At 38.9% G+C, this 22,127-nt stretch overlaps 1 protein-coding gene across 3 annotated transcripts; it reads right to left on the reverse strand.

Moving 5' to 3' along the window:
- Positions 1-969: 969 nt before the first annotated feature.
- si:ch211-225h24.2 (testis development-related protein) lies at positions 970-21,921 on the reverse strand. 3 transcript variants are annotated; one of them, XM_035423764.1, is made up of 5 exons: positions 21,786-21,920; positions 21,500-21,676; positions 13,900-13,947; positions 4,887-5,002; positions 970-3,268 (listed from the first exon to the last, which is right to left on the reverse strand). In XM_035423764.1, exons 2-5 carry the CDS (start codon positions 21,581-21,583, stop codon positions 2,884-2,886), a joined length of 633 nt encoding a protein of 210 aa, XP_035279655.1. In that variant the 5' UTR covers positions 21,584-21,676; positions 21,786-21,920; the 3' UTR covers positions 970-2,883. The 3 variants fall into 3 exon arrangements, with proteins under 3 accessions (XP_035279655.1, XP_035279654.1, XP_035279656.1); XM_035423763.1 differs by having other exon boundaries at positions 21,500-21,918; XM_035423765.1 differs by lacking the exon at positions 13,900-13,947 and having other exon boundaries at positions 21,500-21,921.
- Positions 21,922-22,127: the final 206 nt, after the last annotated feature.

Genomic DNA, 22,127 nt, shown 5'->3' on the forward strand with positions numbered 1-22,127 from the left:
GGAAGTTAACTATGATAGAATTGGGACATAAACATGGAATTGGTCTAACTAAATGTCCAGGGAGTATTTCAGGAAGCAGGATTACTCAGTTAGCTGGATAACTGCTTTTTCAGTCCATGTTCCAGATTTGGGTGGGTTCTAAGTTTTACTTGGTGCAGCTATCCAGCTAACCCAGTAATCCTGCTTCATGAAACGGCCTAGAACAGCTAAATACCAAATGAGGAAAAACACAAAATAGCTGCACCGGCACCATGGAGTAGCTACCATACAATGTTCCCACACACTGAGGGGTGAACTCAGTGTAAAGATAGTTATAACACTGCCTAAATTTCAGTATCTCTGACCATCTCACCTCTTCAAGAGACATTTTGCTCATAGCGTTTGAGGGTGTGTCCTCAACGGAGTTGTGGGCGGGGTTGAGGATGAAGGAGGTGTGAGTGGAGTTTACAAACACAGAGTCCACAAGCGCTGCAAAAACCAACTAATTTCAATCACAGCCATAAGGCATGTACAAGGAAAGCCATCAGCTGGAATTGCATGTTTTTATTTTTCCTTTTGAATTGCTTTTGGAATTGCCTCTTTTGTTCATTTTAAGAAACAGTCATATGAAAAAATATTCTTTCTGTTCACATTTAAGAACAAACCACACATTTTTTAATTGCAAAAAAACTGATATTGGTGGGATGTTGTCATCAATGTTTATCTTCCAGAAAGCTAAATTCAGAGGGGGCTACAGACAATGGATAAATATAGAACTGTGCATGGGGTTAAAAGCACTCCAAGTGTAACTCTTTTTCCATTGTCATACAATCTGACATTGTGAACAAAGGAAGTCTGAATGTGCTGATGGTAGTAAACAACACTAGCCCCAACTAGTGCAAAAAATATTAAAATATCAGTGTTCACAGCGCATGCCTTTAAATCAAATAATTGAATAGATACTGTTTTGCTTAAATAAAATGCAGAAGAGACATGTTCAAAAAATTTTTTATTATGATTGAAAAATATATGGCCTAGGCTTTGATTAACACAGGATTGTCCTTCTCGGCAGTCCACCCGTATTTCTGTTAATCACATGATTCATTGAGGGTTTAAGGAATCAGTAGCTTTGCAAAGTACAGGACAAAGACCCTATTGCATTGAATTCATACAATGGAATTTAGGTCAAGTAGTCAGTTTCCCCCACTTGGGTGGCAAGAACTTCACTGAAATACATTTTGCATGTAAATGGAGGCTAAGCTGGCAGACACGCATGAGGACAAGCTCAGTTTAAACTTCTTTAGCAAAAGCCAGCAAATGGCTACGACAAGTCAGCAAATACAGCATAAAAATATATAGCCAGCTAGAATCTTGGAAAATTGCTCCATAAATTAAGTGAAATGCAACTTCCGAAATGTTGCAATATGAGCTTACTAATCAGTACAGTAACATGTTCCCTCACTCTCTACTTCGCAGCAGGTTTGCTACTATGCTGTAGCTCTCACATGGTACAGCCTGGAAAACAGGAAGGTCTGCGCCAAGAAAAGGCTTGATCCAGTGTGCTTTCTAACGCAGTTAAGAAGACCCTACACGCCATTCCAGTGCACACACGTCAGTTACCCTCTATCCTCAGGACTACATTTCATTACCGCTACATTAATGACCAACAACTGTATGTACGTTTTACTTCTCAGTCTGTATAATGACATGGATAACATTTACCATCATCACATTTGCTGTTGTTATCTGTTTCTAACACTTTTGCTGGTGTCACTTTATTAGATTTTAAAATGTCAAACATCAGTGCCCTTAAATAAACGAAAGCTTAGGCACAAAAGTGTCTTGAACGAAAAACAAGCACACACACACGCACCCATGCATTTACACACACACACACACAGGACTCGGAAAGGTTCCTTTAAGTTAAATATAATTGCACAGAGCATATTTAGCCCATAAGCTGCACGCACAGTGAGCCAAGGCTCCATGTTAGTTCCGCTCCCAGCGGGGCAGAGACCTGGCACATACACTTCACATACAGTAGCAAGTCCTTTTTCACAGGGTTCATTTAAAAATGTGAAATACTTGTTTTATCTCATTATAAAGGCCAGAACCTGTCACAGTTTAAAGGTATTATAAGGCATGTGTGTACTTAACTTTTTTTTTTGGTGGGTTTCCACTATATTTAAACCTCTGTTGTTTTCTCTCCCCTTTCCTACCTGGAATCATTTGAGAAACCTCCTTGCATAATTTCCAGTCTAGAGATACAGCAGAACCCAGTCAAGCTCCCGAAGCATAAAATCCTTTTTTCTTTTCTTTGAATTGAACAGTGTGCTTCTGTGTGCAATGAACAAACCTGGGGCGCCTGAGGTTGAAAAGTGAAATTCTGGGAGCATGTCCAGCATTTAAACCTTTGCCTAAAAAGTAACTATTTTGGCGCTTGGTTCATTTGAATACACACTTATCCTCCGGGAGTTATTTTCAGATATTCCAGAAAAAAAAAAGTTTAATTCAGAAATTTGATCTTCAACGCTGGCCCTGGGTCACCACAGGGTTTTCTGTTTTATGTGTTACTCAGCAGTTAATAGATCAATCAAAACAGTTCATTACAGTTAACTTGTTAACTTCACCTTCTGCAGATGAAACTGGTCACTGATTTTAAGGCAGCTCTCCCAGAACCAGGGTTATTTTCAGGGGCCGCTGTTTTAAGTGATTAGCTAAGAATTCACCTTCAGAAAACAGTCTGGGTGCCATTTAAAATTCACAATTATGAATGCAAACCAATAGGAACACTAAAAAGGGGTTCATCTGTATATTGCTGTACGAACATTATGAAATGGTACAAAACAGCAGCACAGAGTCAGACAGGCATTTTCATTCTCTTTGTCAAATCATAACTTAGCATTACTTGAGCCCCTCCCAGTTTTCAGAGACACTCCCCCGACTCCTCCTCCTAATGCCTGCCAACTTGCCCTTGGCCCTGGCGGTCCACCGGATCCCAGAGTCATGTGACCTGGACAGATTGGCATACCGGGAGGAGTCTTCCTCCAGGCCGGGCCAGGGGCGGCTCTCCTCAGGCGTGGCCACAGAGTCTCTGGCCAAATGATCCTCCTCCTCCTCCGTGGCCTCGCTGATGTGAGGCGGCTCCCAGCCCTCCATCTTGTCCATCTTGTCCATCTTCCTGGTAGGCGTGATCTGTTTCATCGTCATGGTGACACTGTCCCAGAAACAGTGGCTCTTCTCCATGAATGCGCTGCTCTTCTCCTCCTCCTTGCTCTTTTTGCTGGACCTGTTCAGATGGACGGCAGACATGTTACGCCCACGGGAATTTAAACTGTAACGTGCAGCTACAGAATCTCCTGCAGTGAAAGCGCAAGGCGTGATACTGCGAACCACACTAAATGGAGAGCCATTCTGGGAGGTATCATCACACTGTCATTTACGAGGAAATTTATTTGTCTAGCTTGACCTCGGAGTGCTCGGGCTCTTTCCCCAGAACGTGGCGTAACAGGATGTACCTGTGGTGAGTCTGCCATGGGGGGGGGGGGGGAGGGGGGGGGCAGAAACACAGCATTCCATGCATATCACCCAGTTGGGGGCCAAAAACACATCCAGGAAATTAGGGAGTATTTCTCAGACAATATATAACAAGGAACAGGTGCGGCAAGTAAATATTTAAAATGTGATTACTGCCTATATCAGGGATCTCACGCTCATCTGCCCGGGGGAGATATAGCCTGATGGTTTTCAACGTCTATTAGACTTGCTGTTATGAGTGCCAAAAGAACTGGATAAAATCGCAGTACTTTACGTGACTGGCTTATGTTGACACAAGCACACAGGCAAAAAAAAAAATGTGCAAGTGCTATTTTTAAAAATCTAGCCATAATGCATCTGTATTGAAAAACCAGGCTGCTGCCATTCTAAGGACAATCCAGGAGGATAAGTGACAGCCTGGTTTTCGCAGTGGCATCCTGCAAGATCCTGCCAATGAACTGACGAATGAGCAGTTTTCCCGTAATGATCTTCAGTGTGTCTTCAGATTTGTTGGGAGTTTTGGGTTCTTTCCAATCTAATCAGCACGTATCTCTGGTATTTCTGGGGGCTCAAACCCAATTGTCCTTCAGTGTTGGAGAACCCAAGAGAACCCAAATTGTGCTGCTAGCATGCAGCGATTTTAAGTCATATTCTACAGAATCGCTACAGAAATTTGTTGTTGTATAGTGTAGAAGGCCCTGCGTACATTCTCCACTACAATTTTGAAGTTTCCTGTAGAACTGATATTTAATCCTACATAATGTCATTGGAGGAATGTTAAATATAATTTGTTCCCAACATGAATTTGTGTTTTGTTCCCTGAAATCTAGATCTTTTTTGGAATGTCATGAGTTTAGTTTAATTCAGGTTTACTGCCAGGGTCTAGGTCTGGCAGTACTGTTCTAGCAAATGTAGGCTTTGCTCTAGCCCCGGTTCGGTGGGGGACAGCAGAACCAGGCCATCTGCGTAGAACAGACATTTAATCTCTCAGTCAGGTAGAGTGAGACCAGCTGCTGCTGATTTTTCTAATATGTTTTCCAAATCATTAATATAGATATTGAATAGGGTAGGCCTTAGGCTGCATCTCTGTCTCACCCTATGCTTCTGAGAAAAGAAATGAGTTCTTTTGTTGCCAATTTTTATGCCGCATTTGTTCCCTGTATACATTGATTTAATAACTGGTTTTACCCCCTACACCACTTTAACTTTTTAGAACAATCCTTGATGCCTACTAGAATCAAACACTTCTCTATAATCAATAAAGTAAGCATATTTATTTTTTCCCTGGACACTGTCAGCACAGGAGGGACATCAGATCAGGTCACATTACATCACATAACATACAACACATAGGAACAACAAGCCTTTACCCTCTTCCCTCAGCTGCAGTGACACCGGTCAACAGAAAGTGTTCGTCATCTGGAGCAAAAAACATCTTCTTATCCCGCTTCTCCTTCTTGGACTTGACTTTCTTAACTTTTCCCTCCTGTTTTAAAGAAAAGGTGGTGAGGGTCACAGCAATACCCTAAGCCTCACTGTAATTTCACTGCACAGTAATAAGGATGACATTAACTTTTAAAGAAAAGATCTTACATAAACTCTTAATTTTAATGCAAATATCACAGTACAGTAGGAATACCTTTCAAATTGGGGGCAGCACATTTGCCTGAGACTGAAGATTACAAGGGAGCTTATTTAAAACCTGCACACCACAACAGCTGAAGCATCCAGAATACATCCATTTACTTAAAGGCCTCAGATTACTCTCTGAGGCACTAAATCCAAGGACAAAGCTGGGTTAGACACACAGTACGCTCATCAGCAAAAAGGACCACCTATTTAGCACATAACTGGCAAATTCAACATGCCACTTTCCCTGTATTTAATTTTAAAATGCGTATTTACTTCTTCCAGAGAACTAAAACAGTGCAGTGCGTGTGTGTGTGTGTGTGTGTGCGTGCGTGCGTGTGTCTGTGTAAAGCACTTTTGAGATGGTTTTTTAAATTGTTTGATGTGTATTGAGGGAGCATGTTCCAACATGATGGAGCACTACAATAGATAGCACCCCTCCAGCTATGAAGGGAAACCCAGTGTTTTCAGATCTAAGATATTGTTGTGGCTAATAAGGAGTACTGTTCACTGAACACTTATGTCAAATACAAATAAAGGAATAGAACACTTTAAAAGCATTTTTCAAAACTTAAATGTACAGTGCCCTCCAAAATTATTCAATCATACATATGAGTAAAGAAACCAATGCAATCATGAACTCCATGAAGCACAACCACTGAACACCAAAAATCTAGTCTTCCCACTTTCTATGATTGGATCATTCCGCATGCAATCCTAAGTAAACCTCAAAATAAACCTGATCACAAAATCACGGTTTCTAAGTGATTATCTCAGCCTCCAGACTTGAAGCCATTTGAAACATGTGTGGTTTGTATTGAAGAGGGCAGTCCACAAGTGCAGGCAGAAGGATCGTGAAAGATTTTGTATGGTCAAAGATATTCTCACCAATCTCATAAAAGACAACTCTATAGAGTCTATAGTGTTATGCTTGCAAAGGGAAGGTTTGTAAAATACAGAAAACGGGTCTGAATATCTGTCACATATTTTAGGAATAAATTTACAAGTGCTATTTGGTTGGTTCTGACTGACCGATTATTAAAGTGTTGAGAGAATTAAAATATAACTCAGAACTTTTATTGTTTATTCTCTTTTACCCATATCTCTGTCAAGGGTGCTGTAGAACTAAATAGAGTATTGAAGACAAGCCTATACAAAGATCAGCTCATATTGAAAAAACCTATACCAGGGTGCTTTCATTCCTATTCGTGTCTAAGAACAAACATAACTTCACTCTTATCTTTATTTTAAGAGAGGACATCAAATTTGTTAACACAACAGCTTAAAGCTTATTGGCTGTACAGATATACAGAACAGATATAAGGACAGTGACAAGAAGATATTAAATGTTTAAATGTATCAAATTCTCAGCCAGCAATAACATTTGAAAGCTGTGTGAAATTAACACCAGTTTGCACAACACTTCAACAATGTTTGTCTGTATTTTAACTATGATGTCACTGAAATACCGCCATCAGATGGCTTGAGAGTTTGTTCAAGGTGACCAATCGGCTATCCAATGTTTATGTTTCCATGTTGCCGTTCTCCGTGTTTTGAATAATCATGTGTATATATATATCCCAACCCATCTCATGAGATTCTGATGTCAGGGTAATATCCATACAAACAAACTTGCTCTGTGCTATTGTGTTCATTGTGTCTATCGTGTGCAATTCTTGTGTTGCCCATTCTATAATATCACATAGTTGTCATTTATGGACAATTTGTGACATATGTCTTATTAAAATTTTTAGGGGGGTTCCACGTAACATTTTAAAGTGTCAAGTGGGGGAAAAACCTGCTTACTCAAGCCACAAAACAAGACACCAAGAAGTAGCCTATAACATAACTGCAGCAACTTCAGTCAAATCCCTTCCTGGAATCTTTTAAATTGTTTTTCATTGTTATTTTTTATAATTCTATCTATCCTGTATCATATCTTCATTCCAGAATAAGGAAGGTTAAATAGGAAAGAGGAATATCAAATGACTAAACTGATTGTAAAGTGAGCAAGGGGGGAAATCACGCTTTTAATTCGCCCTTTTTTCCTCATTTTTCTAGTTCTTTCCCTCCATTTGCATTCTTTTTGCCCCTTTGATATAGTCTAGTCACCGTCTCACTTTTGGCAGGGTTTCGAGGGACTACATTACACACTGATGAAAGGCCATTTTAGGACATCGCTCTCTACTCAGTTCTAATTCACGGCTTTGTTTGGCACACTGAATCATTGTTTTAAGGACGCTGGTATATCAAGCAGGGATTAGGGTCGCTTAAAAAAAGATAAAAAACTATGCAAGTGCTCAAAGTTACCTTCATGCAATCAGTCTTTACATGGATGCAACTTTATCATGTATCACACCATTAAATCCGCAAAACACAGGTGCAACTTCATATCTCAAATCGAATGGAAAAATGTACTCAAACCTAGCAATAGATACAGACATTTGTATTATCCTATGTTTCAGGAGTTTGAGCACATTTAAAGCTGAAGCAATTCTGCCAAAAACAAACAGATTTCATAAGAATCAGGTGACCAACAGTGACAAAAAGTAATGTGAGAAAATGCAAAAAAGAGAATAACCTGAATAACCTGTGGTACACTGTAAATACAGTTATATCTGTTGAATTCTGCTAAAATCAAATATAAATCTGCAATGTTTGTATCTGGTAAAGTTTATCAAAGCAATGGTGCATATTGCACTGCCATGCCCTTACTGACCTCATCATGCAATTTACTCATTTGATACATTTTATTAGGAGGTGAATTATACTTGATATCCAGCATCCATTAAGCAATGGGGGATGGAACTCCAGTTGCCAGGCAATCGCTCATAAGATAATGCATGCACTTTTCAGAGGGGATGTTCTTCTCAAAAGTCCAGCGAAATCACAGTAAGCACTAAGGGGTTCATAGTGCAGAAAAAAACATTCCCAGAAGGTGTAAATTGGTGAAACTAGGATTTGGTGGTTTTCATGAACATCTGTCTATATCACTCCCAATGCCATACAAACATCACATTTTAGTCTGGAAAACTGCCAGCATTTTATCACTGAAATTTTGTCAGTGGCCTGAAATGGCCAAAAAACAAGTCTGAAAACAGAGGGGTCGTTATGAGAAAAAGGAAGCTAATCAGAGGCTGAGGGTAAAGGTGCTGTAAAAGAGGAAGGAGCTCAGAAGGGGAAAGGTGTACACATCATAAAATGTACCCACAACCTATAGTAATACTTAACACACCTAATCATAAACCCTGCCCACCAATGAGTGAATGATAAATGATAGCATTTTGTTATAAAGGACAAAAAGAAACCACAAAAATGTAAAATATGGAAAAGGAATGTCAATGGGGGAAAACATGTAAGAATCGATAAAAACCAAGTAAAGCAATTATTTATCTTCTTTGTTTTGACATGTACTTTGTTCACTCCTTTCTCAGTTTTTCACACGGGCATTTCATAGCTTATTTTACATTCTGTCTCCTTGTTTGCATTTCCTACATCAAATTCAAAACGATTTCAAATTCTGGCATGAATTTCCTTCCGTACCTTAACACATAAGATTGTAAACACGCAGTTCATTATATATAACATTGTTGTCTGTGCTGTAACTCATCGATCCCTTGAACTGCGGGAAAAGCAGTCATGCAGTGCTGGATGCAATGTAGCACACAAATACAGGGCAGTGTTCCTGGCTCCTCTAATGGCACACACTGTATACACAGACCAAGCCAGTTTTTCAGAACTGTCCCCATCTACCACAGCTCCTCTGTCACACAGGAATTTCAGTCAGATGAATTGCAGTTTACTTTACTGAGGAGGCAGTCTTTTGGAAATGATGCAAACCATTTGGCTCGTTTCTTGAGGACAGCCCTATCGTCATAAAACAAGGATAAAAGAAGAAATTTCCCCCTCCATCCTTAGTACTATCCTACATTTTTGTTCCAGTTTTTTCCAGTCCACTTTCATTTTAAATATGCATTTTCACTGTGTGTTTGTGCTTCCTGAGCTTTGTTCCTTCGAGTGTAATGTTTTGTGGTGTTTTTGTTTTAGTTTAAGAGGCTTGCAGCATTGTAGCCCAAGTGCTTGTTAGTTATAATCTCCAGTCAGTAGGCAATATTCCCCCCTCACCCCTTTTCTAAGGCAGGATATGACGATACAAACTTTTGTAAGTACAAATCTGCCAAAAATAAACTCAAGAGGGACACAAAGCATGTCTGCTTCCTTTCTTGTATCTATGAAACTTTGAAGCTTGAAAACAAGCAAACCTCAAAACATTCCAGCGTCAGTTCGCATTTGCATGGAACAAATAACAGAAATAACTTCTTCAAAGTTTATACTTGTTCTCCTTGTGGCATTGAAATTGGCTCCAATTCATACCTAACTTTTATGGTTCACTGGTACAAAATGAATTAAATATAAACATTTATGTATTAAAATGACACATTTGAAGTCAAAGTCAAACCACACACTCACGCACACAACACAGGAAGTGGTTCTTAGTAACCCATGTAAACCACCCCAGTGCTCTCCATTTACTCCCTTTTTTAAAATAGTTAAAGCATCCACTTATTATAGCATTGGAGCAGATCACACCAGCTTATATGTTCTACAGTGCATGATTTATGCTGTAGTGGCATGATATTTGTGCCTTTGGAGCTTGTGGGACATTCAAATTTTAAAAACACAAAACTTTATGAATGTTCCATTGAAAATGGCTCAAGCTTAACCCTAAACAAAGCCAAGGAAGAACTTGGCTTCTCCTCTCGTTCTATGATGGCAGTGTAAAAGTCTGCAAGTAGCTTGGGTGACTTCCTTCCATTTGTGGTCCTATTATATACAGTTTAAAATAATAAATATTAAAATGCTGCAGGACTGGGATAAAGATCCTCCCTTTGGAGGGCCATACTGACCTGCTTTTGCAGGGCCAGATAACTGAGTTTTGTCAAATTCAGGTTACAGCAAGATGCAAAAACATGCTCTATAGAGACCTGTCACATCCAGGGAAGAGCAATGAGCATGCTTTATGGTAATCTGTCAGAACCAGGGGCCAGTCACCCATTGTAATTAAATGAGTAGATGCAGGAGGTGGGTGATTATCTTGACCTCAAACCTTTCCATAACTTTGAAAAACTAATAAACGAATCTCTGCACAGCCCACACCTGTCATCTACCATTTCTAAAAATGAAGCAAGGCAATAACCCCTCCATGTTATTAAGCACATGCAGCCATAATTCAGTTTTCCTGTTTGTGCAGTCCCTCAGAATGCATTGTTTCAATTTCCTACATGTTCACATGTTGCGGTTTACTAAGGCAACCTATAATTCTCCTACATCTGGGCCTCCAAATGTTGTAGTTAGTTATTCTAAAACTGCCACATGAAGAACACAGATCCAGTGTGGTGACTGCCATTGACATTAACACCACCAACTGCCCCATCATATTCACGGTTTTGCATAATTTTGCTTCAATATTTCTCCTAATTTTAATATAATTTCTCTCCAAATAAGAATGGGTATGGTTCACTTTCTGTCGTCTGTTAAATATTCCGTTCGCTTGGCCAGAATTTTCCTTAGCACAAGAAACAAACAGAATTAATTCTCATTCAAAAACTAAATAAAGCTATTCTGAGTTAATATGAAGGTGGAATGCTAAAAACAAATCCTCCAAGAACATTAAAAAATGTGGCTTTAAGGTATTTATAAAAAGGACCTAAGTCTTGTCTGGTTGTCTGAGGAGCCTGTTGTCTCATTTGTTGATACAGTATCTGTCACGGTAGCTGTTCTGTATCACAGATAGTGGCTGGTTGCTTGCATCACCAATGTGGGTAGCTGGTCTTGTTTTTGTATACACGGTGCCCCTCTGTTTAAAAAACCACTCAGCATTTTATCTTTATTGGTTTTTGTCAGGGGAGCAATTTGCTCAAATTAATTGCCTCAAAATAATGACTGACAAGTCATTACAAGTCATTCTGCTAAATTCCTTTTAGAACAAGTTTTGAGTTTTTGTTAACATGTAAACAGTACGTCTCTGAAATAATGTAAAAACACACACACACACACTAATCTGAACTAAAATGACAAAATTCTCTCATAAGCTGGGTATATCATCAAAACTCTGGTTTTTATTACCAGAAATCCTTACTCTCGAGCTACACTCACTAACCCCTGAATGAAGTCCTGTATGCTCGGGCTGTCTGGCAGCAGTAAGCCCTCTTAAGATGCAAAGTTCTGACCCGAGTACAGGAATGCGGCAGAACCAAAACGCTCAAGGTTCTCTCTGTGTGGGAGTCCGGGGTACACAGAGCTGCTCCAGTTTTCCAAACATCTCCTCTCCTTGCTTCGTACCAAGGGTGGGAGGTGGCTCCCCACATTTCTCTCTCTGATCTTAAAATCTCAGACCCATAGCCAAAATACCCCTGTAGTAATTGCAAATGTGCTTGATTAAGCAGTTCTTTTCACCGGCTCTCTGTGAATACTTAAGTTTGCTGGCATGAACAATGGAGGACTTAGTGGAAAGAATTTCCTGCACAACTTTGGTTTCCCTAATTAGAATAAATACTGTAGAAAAATACTGTTTAAACTTATTCCGACAATTATGAAATGTTGTCATAAAGTCCCCTGGGCCAGGGAAGGTAAGGCTGTTCAAGGTGCTACAATATAATGTCGATTTTCCCAGTGTGTGTCTTGATAGGCACCAGAAAACATCTAATGCAGCAGTGTCACAAATAACCAAGCAAAAGTTAAAAAAACAAGTAAAAGATGCATGTAGACTAAAATGAAGTCAGCTGCCTCAGTCTGGGAAAGGTATTCAGGTTGAATACATGAAGATACTTTTACTAATGCTTTTCAAGGTTAGGGTCAATTTTTACTGAAATGAACTAAAAGCCAATTAATGAATTGAAAACTGCAGTACAGTTCTATGATTATTATCTTTTCCATTAATTAATTTCAATACATTTCCTGAATTGACTGAACTGAAATGAATTGACCCATACCCTTGCTTAAAAATGATATTTATATATATGATATATATATATATATCACTGCACTAAAAGCACATTGTGTTGGATATAACCAATTCCCCTTGCCTGTTCACTTCTTTTCACTGGTGTTTTGCAAATGATATATTGGCCTTGTCTTACAGGCAGGGCATCCAAGTAGTAAATGCCTGCTCTTGGGGTAGATGCCCAATGAAGTCTGGAGGTAGCAGCTGTCCTAAATCATTAGCTTAGTTTTCTTAGCATTAGTTTTCTTACCTTGCTTTGTTAAAACATCCGCAGAGCTTTGGGAAACATGATAAACAACCAAATAAGCCAAAAAGTAAAGTAAATGAATATGGTGTTAGGCCACCCTGTGTGACCAATATGGCCCATGCGCACCATGGCTTTGAGTCTACATGCATCTGGAATTCTGTATGAGGAATTAAACACCTGTTTCTCCACAAAGAAATCAATCAACTCATGCTTTGCTGATTAAAGTGGAAAATTCCATTTCATGCAATGCTCCAGAACATCCCCAAAATACTCACACTGCAAAAAAGTTGTAGTCATGTAATGACAATTTTTGTTTTCTCAAGTAGAAATGACTAGCTGGTTTGTTGCTTGAGTCTGACGTGTGAAAATTTCTTACCCCATTGCCAAATCTTGAAATGAGTCAAAGTGTTTAGTACACCAGTGCTCTCAAAGCACACACCTCACATGTTGGGTTAACTGGATGGCATAGCACTGTAATCATTATGTCAACACACCAAGGGTAATAAACAATAATAATTCGCAAAAATGTGACTTGGGAACATTTCTATTTTAGGCACTGGCTTCTTCCAATGTGATTGTTCCCCTGACCTACCAGGAACAACACTTCCTCCCAAGGGACAAACAGGTAATGGAAGTCTTAACTTCATCTAAAAGAAAAACAGCTCAACCATACCACAAGAAAATGAATGAATCTGGGCTATTGTGCAATGCTTCAGTCTAGCTTTTGTTGTACGTCGCTCTGGATAAGAGCGTCTGCCAAATGCCTGTAATGTAATGTAATGTAATGAACATCCCACTAAGCTCAGAAACACCGTTATATACTTATATATCCATTATATATTATGTATTTTCCTTTTTGAAATTGGTCTGTATTAGGAATGGTGGCATCAAGCCATTTTTGTTATATATTTTTCAAACAACAGGACATTGCTATGTTATATCACAGTCTTCAAGCATAGTGACCCTACACATGAAGATTGTGATTCAACTGATCCAAACCTATGCCTAGGGTTTTTAACAGGCAGTGGGAGTTAGACTTTACCAAGAGTTTTCCCTGGGCAAAAAATGTGTATATACGTGTATGCTGCTTGAGTATTTAGCTAATTATTAATTTAGGTTATTCACTTCCAAGTGTGAGGTGTTCAACCTTTATTACAATTTCTGGCCCAGTGCTTTGGCATGCATTGTTTATACATCACACAACACACACACTTAATAAAATTTGAACACAATGCAGTCTATATGAGTGATGATTCTTCATTCTTTTTGTGTTGCTGAAACCATTTCTGGGCCTTGCATAACATTGTTATTCCAAAGCTCTAGAGGAAACCAGGCACAGTGAAGTTGTTAGAGCGGCCGTTGCTCCGGACAATGGCTGGATCGGAGCGGGGGGCAGGAGCGTTAGCGCGGGCTAGGGAAGTGGCACCATGTTACGGCCGTTTTTAGACAGCGCCGTTCGGTCGACGGGCCCGGGCCAGAGGCTGCGGAGCGGCGGCGTGTTTACCTTCGACGCGGGGCTCCCGGCTTCCTCCTCGCCATCTGGGTCTTTATCCTGAAAGCGCAACGGCACGGAGTTATCGCCGAGGAGCCACAGTGTACGCACACACAAACACCACCGCGGCGCGCACATACCTTCCTGTACTCGGCCAAAAGTATTTCTGGAACAGCAAAATAAACAGCGCGGCTTTGAAAAGCTGGGAGAGCTGGCAGGATCAGTGGATGCTTTTAATGCAGAAATGTTAAAATGTAACAAACAGTACTGCCCCGCATCGTGGCTGCGATACCACCATGCACAGCTGTGATTGTTTCGTCACATTTCTCCTTTTTTCCTTGTTGTGAATACAATTTTACAATTTTGTTTATAACAACCTTACATAGAGTAGACAGATACACATAACCCAGACAATCAATTTTGCCACCTCACCCTGAACCATGGGCTAATAACAATGTACATCCCTACAATGCAAAATGTATCTAATGTGGAAACCAACACTGGATCTGATTTTTAATACTTCAGCTAAACTAGCTGTAAGAATTGCCTTCACTCTTCACAGAATGCATAAGCTGGAAAGCTTTTGCTAAGCATGCAGGGAAAATAATTCCCAAACAAAAAGAGCATTATAATGACACAGGTCGGGACATTAACCATTTAACACCATTTTCCATGGTTACTCCCATAACTGCCCATACTGTAGGTTAGGATACCTACTGACTTCACAAAATTTTAAGTGTTTTTTTTTTCCAGTGTGAGGTGTTATGGACTTGGACATCAAGGATAGGAGCACACATCAGCATACATGGATCACAGACATGGATCACAAAGAAATACAATCCATCAATGCAAAAATTCATATTCTCATGTACAATAACACTGTTTCTAGGACAACAACTGCTCTGTGTGCAGGCAAGAAAAACAAGATCAGCACATAGCTTTACCGTCACCCTGCTCAACTTGTGTTTCGGCAAAATATTTAGCTAGCCCCAGGCAGCTGCTAACACGGGGGAGAATTACATATTTTGATTTTACACATAAAACCAGTAACTTTGCTTTTTAGTTTATACTTTCAATTACTCTAATGTGATTGTGTTTCTAGATATTTCTGTTTTAATTCAAAGTTATGGTTGCTACTCAAATGCTCCATCTGAGTTTTAGTTATATATTTTTGCTATACAGGGTTTATACAGAAAACATTTGATTAGATAAAAATTAATCAATAAAAGTAAACACTGATGATAGTGGTGGCCATGGCCAATTTTAGAAATCATGTTTGTAACATACCGGACACAGTGAAAACAATAAATGTAGGATGCGGATTTCCAATTACTCGTGCAATTGTTATCATGTTCAATGCATACTGGGATATACCATTGCGTTCTTTACCAAAAATATTGAGGAGGAGACATAAAATTGAAATGAGGAGACAATTGCAAAACTGCAACTAGAATGACATGCCACAGGACTCTTCTTCTAAAGTTCAGCCAAAGCAAATCGAAGAAGTCTGAGATGCATCTGTTCAGTGCTCACTTCAACCAGGGAAAACTGAAGAAGTCTTAGAGACATGTCTGTGCAGAGCTCACTTCAGCCAGGGAAAACTGAGGAAGTCTGAGAGACCTGTCTGTGCAGAGCTCACTTCAGCCAGGGAAAACTGAAGAAGTCTTACAGACGTGTCTGTGCAGAGCTCACTTCAGCCAGGGAAAACTGAAGAAGTCTTACAGACGTGTCTGTGCAGAGCTCACTTCAGCCAGGGAAAACTGAAGAAGTCTTACAGACGTGTCTGTGCAGAGCTCATTTCAGCCAGGGAAAACTGAAGAAGTCTGAGAGACGTGTCTGTGCAGAGCTCACTTCAGCCAGGCAAAACTGAAGAAGTCTTACAGACGTGTCTGTGCAGAGCTCATTTCAGCCAGGGAAAACTGAAGAAGTCTGAGATGCATCTGTGCAGAGCTCACTTCAGCTGGTGCCACAGAAGATCAAAGGCCAACAGGAAGCCACCAACTCACTGTTATTTACCCAACTCCCACTCAGCACTGACAACACAACTGTTTTGCCTTTTCTTATAAGGGCTCAATGAGTTTCTAGGTCAGTTAAATAAACTGGTGTCAAATTATTTCTATGAAACAGAGCACTTGGTCCTAGTTATAGTCTTGGAACAATGTTTTTGTTGGACAATGGAGACAGATGGAAATGAGAGAACTGCACTAAATCAAAAATGATTTATTTTAATTTTAAATTATTTTAGCTTCAAAATAAGGAGCAGTTTAGGAAACACTTATGAAAACTTGGGACCAGCCTTGACGTGTTCTTTTAATTTTATTTCAGGAAAGGAGTTACCACAATGCCTGAATGGGTTATTTAGCCTACGTTTTACATAAGACGGATTAGTATAGAGACTTGAAATAGGTCATGAAAATAGTCAGGCCCATGATCAACATAAGAATGTTTTTTCAGCGTAGTTTTATTAAGCAGTTTTTCTTCATGTTTGACTATACTGATCAGACATGATGGGAGCAAGCAAAGGTCATCAGTCCAACAATTTGTCAATGTCATATCTGTGTTTTTTCTGATTGCCATTTGCTTTGCTATCTTTCCTTCCCTTTTTCAGCCAATATAAGCACACTAAATAATCTTATAAGAATGCCTAATATAGCCTCAGTATACAAAGTAGGTAAAACATGACATTTATGAATAAAATGGCAGCGGCACAAAATTCTAATATTAAAGAAAAATCCATTTAATTTTGGAAAGGCTTCGGATACAGATCACTGAACCGGCCCAGCCCTTCAGTTATAGAAAGAAACGGAATATTAACTCCCAATTTCATCTTTATGGAACATGGATCCAAAACCAGGAAACCAGGAAGCTATACAGGCTGGACAGCTTACTTTGGGATCTGTCTCATCTCAATGTTCCTCTAAGAGGAACATTGAAATATGAAGCATGCCTTCTGTTTTCCTAGCAAACATATCAGCCACTCCAACCACCTACTGATTAAATGAGCATGAGGTAATTATTTTGTCTCTACAAACACTGAAACAGACGTTTTAATGGTCACGGCCCTGTTGACTCAACTCTTCCCAACAGGGATCTCTAGTGACAGAGCAAAACCGAGCTCAACGAGAGTTTTTCCCACGTAATCTTTACCTTCCAAGTTGCAGCAACAGTAAAAGCCGTCTTCGAGCTAGGGGAAAACTACTGATCTAAACAAAGTTTCTTTAGTTGGCAAGCAAGGAGTCCTGACCCCTCGCTAAGCTGAAGACGTGTGGTGGAAACAAGGAGCTTGGGAGAGGAAGATACATATAGCCTATATGTATGCATTTCTATATATGTATATGTATGTATATATATATATATATATATATATATATATATATATGCAGGCGGGTGACAAATTAAAGGATAAACCTGAATAAATGAGTGGAGAAACATAACAAATGCAAATATAGGCTTCCATACAGGTGTACTGCATGTTACAATTGCAATTAATATCCTATCATGCTCTGTGGCACGTATAAAAAAGCTGAGCAGGTCAAGATGGCAAGAGGAAAAGATCTAAGTGACTTTTAAAGAGGGTTCATTCCTCTTCACTGAATATTCTTTTAATAATCTCCTAATAATTATTATTAATCATAGTATTTTTAGCAACGGCAATAATATGTGTTATTAGTAGTGGTAGTACTATTACAAATCAAATGATTCTAATTTTAATAATTACTCTCTATAGTGAACGTGCACTTACAGATCTACAACACAATGACTGCTGTCCCACATGTTGGTACAAGGTGAAGAAGGATTCAACCCTCGCTTTATTGTGTTTTGGGATAAGATGAAAGCACAGCACAAATCCAATAATTAATGGGATGGCAGGTTTGCTATCTGCCAAGTAGGCTAATGCTTTGGTGGGGCATCCCCCATACCTACACAGTGCCTATATAGAGTTTTGCTATTCTCAGGGTTTCCAACCGAAATAAATACAATGACCACAAATTTTTAGCCCTTAAGACCATTAACATCTGTACTTTCTGACCTCATGTAAACACACATAATTTAGGCACAACTTCACACGTCCACACAATAAAGCCCCAAACTTTGGTTATCTTGCATTTTTCTCCTTTTTCCTGCCCATTTCATCATCACAAATGGTCCAGTCTCACAATCAATAATTTTACCCTTTGTATATTTAGATACATTTGCCAATAATAACACCTGATCAAAGTCGTCTGATGAAAGTAGCCAATTGACCAATAGCAAAGTATGATTGACAGTGCAGTCCACCAATCCCTGCTTACAAGCAGTTGCTGTACAACTTCCTCCGACATCCACTGTAGCTCCAACAAAGTCTGGAACATCACTGTAGCTTTCTGATAGCAGAAAAACTACAAGTCACAAAGCTTCTTCCAAAAGAACATACAAAACAGACACATTATCCTGAATGTCTGGGGAGGTTGTTTTTATTCCATTCCCCAGTTATGTGGACAACCACATTCGCAGCTTAATGCCAATACTGAAATCTAGGCAGAAACATTTGTTCGAAGGTAAGTTATAATTGTGCCTATTAATAACATCAGATAACACATCTAATCTATTACCTAGTAGGCAGAGTCACTAAATCAAATCAAATCGAAGTTTATTTGTGAAATCTATAATTAACAATACAGCAAAGAGGGAGTTGTTTCAGGCAATAAAGTGCTTAATGTTAGCTTGTGAGTGTCATTTGAGTATGCAAAGGGAAAACATAACAAACTAAAATAACAAAAGATGAGATGGATAAGAAAGTAAGTAAAAAATAGAGCTGCCAGGATAGGTACTGTAGATATTGCACATAATTAGGCTATGTAGGTTCAATCTCCCACAACTATATAGCATAAATGGGGACTACTTTTTTGCCAAACCTAGCCATAGTATTGTTATACCAACCAAAATTTGGTAGGTAATGGCAGATCATCTTTTCCAGCACTATCAATGGGTGACCAAACGATACTTTCCCCAACCATGTGGAACTAAGGTGTAAGATTGAAACACCATAAAACAAACTTAACCCTGTTAAAACGTGCATAATCCTTTTTCAATATTTCCAATTTGAAGTTCATCCTATTTACACATTATTTAAGATTGTGGCAGATTTACTGATTTTCAAATTTACCACGGTGGTGTTTCTAGTGTTGGCTACTTATTAATTAGGCTACTGTAGGTACCATCCAACTACTAGGCCTACATTTTAAAATGAATGTTAGCTAGGCCTACAGTTTCATTTACCGACATACAATTAGTAGGTCTATCGTATGTGTATGTAATGTAAACCAAACAAGCTCTATTCCAATGCAGTGCCACCCAATGTATCCTAAATTATTTCATGCAACTTGGCCCTGTGTTTTTTCAGCTTACTTTCTGAAGAGAAGGTGATTATTCAAACTTAACAAAAATTGCCTCATCATTTAAATGCTAACAGCTGACAGACTTATACTCCAGAACAGATATATTTATACTTGGTTGTCAAATTTTACAAAATGCACAATTCCTGGTACATTTGTAATTTTAAATGAATACCAACTGTAAAATAGATACTGTACATAGATTAAAATATAGAATACTTCATTCATTATTTGCACAGGGACGTTTTTTAGCTGCATATAACAGTGACATTTACAGACAGTTATACCAAGAAACATACAATCATTTACACTAGAGAAAGGGGGATTAATAAATATAAATAAAATTACGAATATATTAGCCTATTAAATAAATATTGAATTTTACAATCATCCAGACATATGTTTGCCCCAATAATGTACTGAATGTTTGTGCATTAGCCAAATAAGTACAATTTATAACAATAATATTAATAATAATAATACATTTTGTTCATGATGTGCTTTTCATAAACCCAAAGAACACAATTGTTGAAGACGATTGTTGAAACATATAGTGTAGTCATCTGTATCATTCTTGAATGAGTGTATTGAAGTGAATTGCAGATTATTTCTGCTACAAAGTTTCACACTTTCATTTGGCACAAACTCTGAATGACCACATTCTCTTCAGATGATAAGATGAAAAAACACAGGGCCAAATTATATTAAATAATTTAGGACACATTGGGTAGCATTGCTTTGGAATAGAGCTTGTTTAATTTGTGTGAGCTAAAATTGTCAATATTGTCTGTTGTCTTGGCCTCATTTTGATATCAATACTTACAACAGCAGGTCTAGATTTTGCACGTTTTAATGAGTGAATTAGACAGAGCTTTCTATTCATGAGTAACTTGGCTTTTTTGTACATTGAAAACGTGTTTTTGTTGTGATTATAATTACCAAATGCAGAAATTCTTAAATCATGCTTTACTACTGAATATTATTTTTGGCATGTTGCTCATTTAATTCGACTGAGAATTTCTTTCTTTTAAAAATAACAAATGTTTTGTCCATTTTTGCTTACTATCAAACGTCTCCTTTCAGCACCAAATGGCTTGAATTGGCCTAACATAAATATTATTGTGTCAAGCTCTTGAATGGGTTGCTGGCTAACTGTGGCCCAGGAGGTCGAAGGTGGCAGCCATGGCAAGAATGTGTTCAGTCTAACTTTATCGTGCAGGTGTCCAACGTATCTGTGAAAAGCCATTACACTTTAGCCTAAGTCTACGAGTGGTCAGCCTTTCCAGAACTGAGCTGTTATTCCTGTTGTAGAACCCACAATTTAAAACTGAAGAAACTATGAATTGACACAATTTGACAGAAGTGAGTTGAAGAATTGACATTCCTCTTTTTGCAGGCAGAACCTGTACGATGTTCCCACTGCTACTGAAGGGGTAGCCTACCATTTTCCCTAAATCCCAGCTGATGTTTGATCTAAAACTGCAATGTGAGACATGGCAATTGACTGGACTACTTAGCCTATAATGGGGGATTAAACAAAGATTAGAGCTGTCTGCAAAAGGAAATGTTCTAGGTTTGCCAATAAAATCATCTTAACCTCCAGTTTACTACCATGGCTGCATGAGAATTGTATGAAATACCCACAAAATGACTGTCATATACGACGGACCACGTCGACATACGACGACAAAACGCAATTTACCGGTTTTCCCCTCCTTTCCTCTTTCCCGCAAACAATTCGTGATTACATAGTGGTAGACGTTTCAAAATGAATCTGAACAGCACTTGTGTGCTATAAATAAATGCACTGTTTTCCAACTGAAACCCAAACCCACGAGTCAACTAAACCGTACCGTACTAAATCTAGTCAACAAATGTTTTCCTGTTAGCAGATAAGTAGACTACATGAGATGATGGCTGTAACCTAAAGAACCCGATTGCTCTTCGGCCACACAAGCACGTCTTCGGGGTTAACCATCGTTCATTGACGTCAGTCAACGAGCCATAACTTTTAGTTCAGAACAGTATGATAACTAGTCGCAGAAAATTATAAAATAACTCCCTTCATGTCATTTGCTTGTTTCAAGTTATACAAATTCATACATAATGATCAAATACAGCCAGTCAGTATTTATATTACTCAGGGAAATGTATAACAATTACACTATACTCGGAGGTCCAGACTGGTTTCTTTGTTAGTTATCGCTATAGGCTACTGTAGTTAGCTAATATCTTACCTTATACGTGTGTTGGTGATGCCACATGTCGTCCTCCTCCGATGCGTATTCTACTAACACTTTGCCCTTGCTTTTCTTAAACATTTTGTTTTTATCCGTTTTCCACCTTCGAGACTATTTTCGCTGGTTAAAGAATGTTTAACAGGCTGAGTGCTTATCCTGTCAACTTGGCAGCATCTAGGGTAGGGGGGAGGAAGATTAGTTTCAGGAGAGCACCACCTAACGAAAGTGTTTGCTAGCGGTAGTAAATCTTATAAAGTTTCTGCAAAAATACTTTCCTGCTTACACGCTTTGGGTGGAGGCGCTTAGGTGATTGTTACACACACAGTCCTAAATTAGGTAATTTATCAGATGTTCGAACGTGAAATTGTAATCAACACCTGGTCCTTTAAAAATCGCCCCTCCCATTGCTCTCGCCGTTCTCTCCCTCTTACCGTGTTGCCAAACAACCCGTTTTGCGGTTGCCATGGTAAGTTGCAGTGGGCTGTTACCGTTTTGTCGATTTTTTAAGGTGGGGGTATAATAGTTGTCTTTAGTAATACCGCTTCTTCTTCTGGAATCAATATTGTGACGTAAAACTTATCAGTCAGTTACATTATTTATAACTTTGACACTATTTTGTTGTTCT

The sequence above is a fragment of the Anguilla anguilla genome, chromosome 6 (genome assembly GCF_013347855.1).
Source record: "Anguilla anguilla isolate fAngAng1 chromosome 6, fAngAng1.pri, whole genome shotgun sequence".
NCBI classification, from domain to species: Eukaryota; Metazoa; Chordata; class Actinopteri; order Anguilliformes; family Anguillidae; genus Anguilla; species Anguilla anguilla.